At 46.3% G+C, this 8310-nt stretch overlaps 1 protein-coding gene and 1 long non-coding RNA gene across 4 annotated transcripts; one reads left to right on the forward strand and one right to left on the reverse strand.

Moving 5' to 3' along the window:
- Nucleotides 1–1123: 1123 nt before the first annotated feature.
- LOC103746301 lies at nt 1124–6197 on the reverse strand. 3 transcript variants are annotated; one of them, XR_001872819.2, is made up of 3 exons: nt 6118–6197; nt 2112–2459; nt 1124–1549 (listed from the first exon to the last, which is right to left on the reverse strand). It is a non-coding gene; the product is annotated as an uncharacterized LOC103746301 (long non-coding RNA). The 3 variants fall into 3 exon arrangements; XR_607786.3 differs by having other exon boundaries at nt 2112–2538; nt 6118–6189; XR_003846293.1 differs by lacking the exon at nt 6118–6197 and adding an exon at nt 4825–4874.
- A 115-nt stretch (nt 6198–6312) lies between these two features.
- On the forward strand, nt 6313–7345 carry LOC103746308 (set1/Ash2 histone methyltransferase complex subunit ASH2-like). The gene is made up of 3 exons (XM_017802064.2): nt 6313–6520; nt 6936–7002; nt 7118–7345. Exons 1-3 carry the CDS (start codon nt 6357–6359, stop codon nt 7265–7267), a joined length of 381 nt encoding a protein of 126 aa, XP_017657553.1. The 5' UTR covers nt 6313–6356; the 3' UTR covers nt 7268–7345.
- The last annotated feature ends 965 nt before the right edge of the window (nt 7346–8310 follow it).

Genomic DNA, 8310 nt, shown 5'->3' on the forward strand with positions numbered 1-8310 from the left:
CATGGACTCTTAGCTCTTTCTCTATGTCCCACATAACAGAATCGAAAATAGAGCAAAGTAAGAGGTGTTCAAGGAGTAAGACTCGATTCTAGAAGCTGAATTTGTTCTAATCTCTTCCGTTAACCCTGATACCACTTTTATGCTCAAGAGTGAAGAGTCAATGATTTCAAATAAATCAAAGGAAAAGCCTCCATCTAGAAAAGCTTTCTTGAGGTCTGTACCTTCTCAGTACCTGACCTATTCCTTATTCTGAAACAGGTGTTCCTGCCAAAAATTCCCAGATGGAACTGGAGTACTGGAGACAGTATCATCTGCTTCACAGAATTAAAGGTCGAGTTTATCGCACAAGGCTGCTTGGAACCAGGCCTGTCTTTCTTACGACTCTGTTCATTGAACAAAACCAGAAGGTAACTTTGTAAACTTCCATGGACTCTTAGCTCTTTCTCTATATCCCACATAACAGGATCGGAAATAGAGCAAAGTAAGAGGTCTTCAAGGAGTAAGACTGGATTCTAGAAACTGAATTTGTTCCAATCTCTTCCTTTAACCCTGATACCACTATTATGCTCAAGAGCGAAGAGTCAACGATATCAAATAAAAGAAAAGCCTCGATCTAGAAAAGCTTTCTTGAGGTCTGTACCTTCTCAGTACCTGACCTCTTCCTTATTTTGAAACAGGTTTTCCTGCCAAAAATTCCCAGCTGGAACTGGAGTACTGGAGACAGTATCATCTGCTTCGCAGAATTAACGCTCGGGTTTATCGCACAAGGCTGCTTGGTACCAGGCTTGTCTTTCTTACGACTCTGTTCACTGAACAGAACCAGAAGGTAACTTTGTAAACTTCCATGGACTCTTAGCTGTTTCTCTATGTCCCACATAACAGAATCGGAAATAGAGCAAAGTAAGAAGTCTTCAATGAGTAAGACTGGATTCTAGAAGCCGAATTTGTTCCAATCTCTTCCTTTAACCCTGATACCAGTTTTATGCTTGAGTGAAGAGTCACCGATTTCAAATAAATCAAAAGAAAAGCCTCCATCTAGAAAAGCTTTCTTGAGGTCTGTACTTTCTCAGTACCTGACCTATTCCTTATTCTCAAACAGGTGTTCCTGCCAAAAATTCCCAGCTGGAACTGGAGTACTGGAGACAGTATCTGCTTCGCAGAATTAAAGCTCGGGTTTATTGCACAAGGCTGCTTGGTACCAGGCCTGTCTTTCTTACGACTCTGTTCATTGAACAAATCCAGAAGGTAACTTTCTAAACTTACATGGACTCTTAGCTCTTTCTCTATGTCCCACCTAACAGAATCAGAAATAGAGCCAAGTAAGAGGTCTTCAAGGAATAAGACTGGATTCTAGAACAGGGACGGATTGGCAGAGCCAGCCTGAAGCTCTGCACCTCTCTCGCCTTGATGAAGTCATTGTCTTACCTTTGCAGTACTCAGCTGGAAAACAGGAATTGTAATATTTTTTACAGGTGCACTCTGTAGGCAGAAGCAGGGGGATCTGTGCGAGGTTGAGGCCATACTTGTCTATGTACAAGTTCCAGGTCAGCTGGGGGTATAGGGAGACTGTCTCAGAAACAAACAAAAAAGAAACCAAAAAAAAACCCAACCCAAATGAGCATTTTTATAAATTTAGAAACACTCTGAATTGACAGCATAAATGTAAATGTTATAGTGTTAACAGAAAAGTCACGTTTAAATGTAAATAAAAGTAAAGCAATATTATTACTATGTTAAATAGAAGTGATAGGAATAACTAATGTCTAATTTCTACATTATTTTAGGGAAAGCCCACTCAGTAATGATGATAGTAGGCATATATAGGATGCTTACTATGCCTTCTGTTTCCTCTCAATAATATTTTAAGCTAGTGGGTGGTAAAGTAACCAACTGGGTTGGATAGTAAGGTCCACCATCTTTCCTCTATGCTCCATGCTTCTGCTGCTGGTTATCTACCCACTATCTCCCACATTAGACCTTAGATGCTTTTGTCTGAGACAAAATAAGGGGCAAAGGGGGACTGCTGAGATGAGCTTCCATGCCAAATGTGTGGTCTTTGTTAGAAAATGTTAGATTGGGCTAGACCAGGATGACATGGAAACAAGGTTTACCACAGGTGGAGATCTTCGTTAAGAGCAGCAAAGGGCCGTGCGTTCTCCATATATCCAAAACTGAGGCACTGAAGCACAGTCACTGGGCAGGGGTTGGAGTTTCACACAGTTTCCGGCCAGAGGTTTCTCAATGTAACTGGGGCTTTCCAAGCAGAGATCCTTCAGTCTTCAAGAATGTTTTCCCGAAATGCCCCTGAGGGGTGCAGGGCCTGTGCTCCTTCTACGGAAGCTCCTGCAGAGAACAGCCTTCCTGCTACTTCACATGCTGACTTCCAGCCTGGTCTCTTTTGGGGCTTTATTTCTTTCATTTGATACGGGTTACTTTTTACATCTTTTCCCATTCTTTCCCTGGAAAAGCAAGAGTGAAACAAGCTGTTCTGGCAGACAAAATGCTGACTCTGGAAGAAACACAATTCAGTGATTCCATCTGTGAACATAAGGAGACATAACATATAGATTGGAAAGGAGTGAGAATCAGACAGTGGAAGGAGCCTTGGGGCGTCTATGAGGACCAGGCTTTGACCTTCACTTTGTGGTAACGTGTAGTAGTTAGAAAAAGTGACAAAATTTCAGTATCTTTTTTGTTATTGTATCTTTAACATCCATGAATTGAGAAAATAAATGCAATGAAAATTCTATAGGAAGACTTGCTTCTTTAATAGAAATACAGTGAAGATGTGAAACCAACCCTACCTGTGGATTTATTGTCTATGAGCTTGTTAATCCTCATTAAAGATGGTCACTTATCAATATGCACCAACAGTGACTTTGAGGTCACAGTTCATCAGGGAGCACAAGGTAGGAACTCAGGGCAGGAACCTGGAGGCAGGAGCTGGAGCACAGGCCATGTAGGAACACTGCTTACTGGCTTGCTCCCCTGGTCCCTGCTCAGCCTGCTTTCTTATGCAACACAGGCCCACCTGTCCAGGGGTGGCACCACCCACAGTGGGCTGGGCCCTCCCACATCACTCATCAAGAAGATGGCCTTCGGACATGGCCACAGGCCAGTCCAATAGAGGCAATTCCCCAATTGAGGCTCCCTCAACCCAGGTGTGTCAAGTTGACACTAAAGCATCCAGCACATTGTCTTTGTTTTCTTCTTTGTCTCTGGCACCTAGGCCAGTGTTTAGACAAGGAAAGTTTTATGTTTATCTTTTAGAAAAAAATTAAGTCCAGGATCTCAAATAGTTTCTACTATTAACTAGTAGCTTTCACTGCATTTTTTACAAAAAGATTTTTCTGTTTCTTTAATGGATGATTTTGCTGATTACAAATTCAGTATCAGTAAGATGTCAATATAAAAAAAATAAAACTAGCCTGGTATGGTGGAGCCTGCCTTTAACCCTAGCACTCAGGAGGCAGAGGCAGGCAGAACTCTGTAAGTTCAAGTTTAGCCTGGTTTATATGGTGAGTTCCAGGCCAGTTAGGACTGCAGGGAGACCCTGTATCAAAACAACAAAAACAAACAAGAAAGAAAATAAATGATAAAAAGTGCTGGAGAGGGTATGAGAAATGAGGATCATGAATTGACTTTTGGGGGTGTAAACTGGTGCAGCCACTATGGAAATCAGTGTTGAGGTTTCTCAAAAGCTGAAAATAGATCTACCATATGACCCTACTATACTCCTTGGCACATAACCCAAAGCACTCTGTATCCTATTCCAAAAATACTTGCTTTATTGCGGTTCTGTTCACAATAGCAAGGAAATAGATTCAGCCAGCAACCAAAGAATGGATAATGAAAACGTGTTACACATACACAATGGAATTTTATTCAGCCATAAAGAAAAATGAAATCATGTAATATGCAGGAAAATATAACTGGAATATATATTAAGTGAGGTGACCCAGGTCCAGAAAAACAAACATCACATTCTCTCTCATATGTGGATCTTAGCTTCTATCTTTTTATTTTGTGTGTGTACATGCCACAGTGCACATGTAGAAGGGGATAATTTAGGGAAATCAGTTCTCTCCTTCCACTACTGAGGTCCGAGGGCTCAAACTAAGGTCATCAGGCTTGGCAGCAAGTGCCCTTGCCTGCTGAGCCATCTCACTGGCTTCTAAGTGGGAATGAAGGAGGGCAGATGCCAGGAAACTAGAAAGAGGCCCATGAGAGAGGGGGAAAGTCACTTGCTCACGAAAATTGCCCTAATCTCAGTAAACTAAATAAGCAGGTGGTTTCAAACTTGGCATCTCCAACAGCCTGTGATTACCAAGAATTGTCCCATGCTCAGTAGGAAGTCCCATGCCCTGGGGAACTGCTCAGTCGTGGGCAAATTGAGATCTCTGGTCACTTGCATGGCACCATTGTGTGTTCCAACCACATGCCCTCCTTAGGTGGGAGAGCATTCAAAACCTTTCTTTCTGAAGTTCTTTGAGGTTCCCTCTACCTGGTACACTCCTGGCTTTAAGATTTGCCATCCTTCAAATTTCTGGGTTTTTTTCAGGTCCTACCACATCCTCCTGCCCATCCCATGGAAGGGAAGCCCCCCCACTAGCTGCCCCACTGCTCTTTCTTATGATGTTCCTTCCTTTTTTAAAATTGATTTTCATTGCTTGATTGAAGGGTGGGGAGGAAACAGTGATGTTTTCTTTGAGACTGGGCCTCATGTAGCCCAGGCTGGCCTCAAACTTTCTATGCTTGCCTATAAATCCCAGAATCCCACCAGGAGGATCAGAAGTTCAAAGCTGGGCTGGAGAGATGGCTCACCTGTTAAAAGCACTTGTTGCTGTTCCAGAAGACCATGGTTCAGTTCCCAGCACCCACGTGGCAGCTAACAACCTCCTACAAATGCCAGTTCTAGAGGATCTGACTCCCTCTTCTGGCCTCCTAGGGTACCAGGCAGGTAGATTCAGTAGTGCATATACCTACATGGGGGAGGGGGGAAAAACACTCATACAAATAAAAACAAAACAAATCTAAACAAAAAACAAAAAACAAAAAGTTCAATTAAATTAAGGCCAGTTTGGACCAGAGCGTCCATCCCCAAACAAAACAACGCAAGGCAGCACACATACATACACAGTAGTTTCTGGAGCAGATCTCCCGGAGTTTGAAGATCATGGCTTGCAGGAATTTCAATGACCAGTTACTGGCATCTCTTCTATTCTTTAGTCTCTTCTCTTCTTTTCCTAAGCACCAAACCCGCCTAAACTAGGCGGGTCAGCACTTGACTCCGCCCTGGGGCTTCCTTTCCTCGTTGCGCACAGGATGCTTGCAGCTCCTGCCGCACAAGCCTCAGCTTCTGTCCCATGCTTCACCCACGTCCCTTCCACCCTCGTCTAGCATCGAGCATCATCTAGTGAAAAAATAAAAGTCAGGAGCCATGAAGTCTCTCAGGCAGGTCGCGGACCGGTCAAGAATTCCAACTTACTGATAAGCAAGTTTTATGGCCGAGACATCTGGCTTACTGATAAGTAAGTTTCATGGCCGAGACATCTCCAACTCACTGATAAATAAGTTTTATGGTTGAGACATCTGGCTTAGTGATAAGTAAGCTCCCAGCTCTCCCTGTAGCATTTTGTAATAGTTTAAACTAACCAATAACTGCATTTCTGCTTCTGTATCCCGCTTCTGCTCTATAAAAGTTCCACAAACCCGACCTGAGGGGCACAAGTCCCCCTGAGGAGACTTTGTGCCCACAGGTACCTGTGTACTAAATAAACCTCTTGCTGTTACAACCCGAAGGCTGGCTTGTCCTCTGTGGTTTCACTCTTACACTAGCTTGTAGCATCATTCAGCATCTACTATCATCTAGCGTCATGAAGCGTCCGACTCTAGCATGCAGCCTCATCTAGCTTATAGCATCTGGCATCCCACTCTAAAGTCTAAGCCCCGTTTGGAAACGGACTCCAAGGGCAACAGCTCACAGCCACGGTGGGGTGTGCGCAGTTTTCCCTGGAAGGTGTCTCACATTTAATTAGTGACCTTTGCCCTGCGTCGTCAGAGCCCCTCAGCGGCCAGCGCTCGGGGTTCCTCAGGCGCCGGGTGGTGTTCACTTACCAGTCAGCAGCGTCAGCGGGAAAAAATGCCTTGAGCCTGACGAGCCCACAGCTCCGGCCCTACACGGACCAGCTCAACCGCTGCGGGCCTAGTCCCGCCTGGCTTTTCGTGTACTTAAAGCGGCAAGGGCAGCGCCGGGAGCTCAGCCGAGCCGAGGGCACACGTGGGCCTTTACCGCTTTAAGACGCAGAGCGCGCGCTTCCCCGCGGGGTTCTCGCGAGAACCGGGCGGCTGCAGCAATGGCGGCGGCGGGAGCTGGTCCTGCTGCGGCCCCTGGCCCTGGCCCTGGAACGGCCGCCAGTGCGTCGGCGGCGGAGGACGGAGAGTCGGAGCCGGTGGCCGCCGCGGAGGGGCCGTCTGCCGCCCCGGGAGCGGAGCCCAGCTCCGGAGACGCCGCCAGCGGGTAAGGCTTTGCGGCCCACGAGGAGGCCCGGCCCGGCCTTGTGGGCCCGGCGGCTCGCGCAGCTCCCGTGCCGACCCTGACCCCGGCTCCGCGGCCGACGGCTCGGCCTGCCCGGCTTCCCCAGCCGCAGCCCTGCAGGCCGCTCGGCGTCCGCCGCCACCGTCATCCCAGACCTGGCTCACATCAGCACCAGTGAGCCACGCAGGCACCCCTCCTCCGCCCTCGCTCCCGGGCCCCCTGGGCTCTTTGGTAGCTGGAGCCGCTGAACTAGCCCGGGGAGGGATCCCAAGGCGGAGCTGGCCCTGGCTTAACTGAAAAAGCACCGAGTGGGAAGTTCTCCAGTATTTGGGTCTGCATTTTTGGGAGTAGGCATTTTGAAATTTTTTTCTCTTAAAACATCTTATTTTCACTATAGGGATACAAACTTGGTTGATGTAAGTGGTGGTCTGGAGACAGAATCTTCTAATGGGAAAGATACACTAGTAAGTATATCTTTTTTCGTCTTTGTGAGGAAAACTAGGTTTCGCTTATAAAATATTGGTCAAATAAAAAATGCAGTCAGGTCAACTCGTTTGACTATTTGTCCTGGGGTTCCAGGAAGGCACTGGGGACACTTCAGAAGCGATGGATACCCAGGCGGGTTCTGTGGATGAAGAGAACGGTCGACAATTGGGAGAGGTTGAATTGCAATGTGGAATCTGTACAAAATGGTTCACTGCTGACACTTTCGGCATAGACACCTCGTGAGTACATTTCATAGACTTGTAAGAATTGCTTTATAAGGGGGCTGGAGGGTTTGGAGAGATGGCTCAGCAGTTAGAGCACTGACTGCTCTGGCAATGGACCCGAGTTCGAGTCCCAGCCTCACGTGGCGGCTACGAACTGTCCTTAACTCCAGTTCCAGGGGAATCCGATGCCCTCTTCTGACCTCCGCGGCATTGCATGACACAGTTGCACCCACATACATGCAGGCGATATACAAATATACATAAAATAAAAATAAAATATTTTTTTTTAAAATGGGGAGCTGGCTGGGCGTGGTGGTGCACGCCTTTAATCCCAGCACTCGGAGGCAGAGGCGGGTGGATCTCTATGAGTTCAAGGGCAGCCTGGTCTACAAAGTGAGTTCCAGGACAGCTAGGGCTACAGAGAGACCATGTTACAAAAAGACTGAAAAAAAAAAAAGGGGGGGAGCTGGAGAGAGCTAAGAGCCCTGCTGCTCTTGCCGAGAACCCAGATTCAGTTCCCAGCACCCACACATGGTAGCTAACAACTGTCTGACTCTACTTCCGGGAGACCTAGCACTGCCTTCTGGCCTCCGAGGGACCTGCATGGAAATGGTACATATGCATACATGAAGGCATCCACACATACATGTGAAATAATCTTTTAAAAATTGCTTTGTACAAAATGTCAACATATGCACTAGTTGAGTTTGTAGACAAAATCAATCCGTAGTTTCCATGTTTTCTCTGTTCCTATTCCATGTATGCTGAACAAGGACTCGTTAGAATTCTTTCAGCACATTAAATGAGAGCACAGCCCCACAGTGATGGGCATTGTCCTTGCTTTTGAACCTGTAGCCTGATTGGGAAATTAAACTATACAGTTAGAAAGCATTATATGATTAAATTTGTGACATTTTTTAATATTTTTATTTTATGTGTATGAGTGTATTGCCTGCATGTATGTGGGTGTACCTGTGTTGTGCAGTGCCACGGAGGTCAGAAGAGGGCTTAGGATTCCCCTGGAGCTGGAGTTAAGGATGGTTGGTAGCCACCATGTGGGTG

This window comes from Nannospalax galili, unplaced genomic scaffold, assembly GCF_000622305.1.
Source record: "Nannospalax galili isolate Female #2095 unplaced genomic scaffold, S.galili_v1.0 scaffold13652, whole genome shotgun sequence".
Classification (NCBI taxonomy): Eukaryota; Metazoa; Chordata; class Mammalia; order Rodentia; family Spalacidae; genus Nannospalax; species Nannospalax galili.

Coding starts and splice junctions, on each gene's coding strand:
- LOC103746308 (XM_017802064.2), top strand. CDS start 6,357: ATGGCGGCGGCGGGAGCTGGTCCTGCTGCGGCCCCTGGCCCTGGCCCT. Junction 6,521..6,935: donor TCCGGAGACGCCGCCAGCGG/GTAAGGCTTTGC, acceptor TTTTCACTATAG/GGATACAAACTTGGTTGATG. Junction 7,003..7,117: donor CTAATGGGAAAGATACACTA/GTAAGTATATCT, acceptor CTGGGGTTCCAG/GAAGGCACTGGGGACACTTC.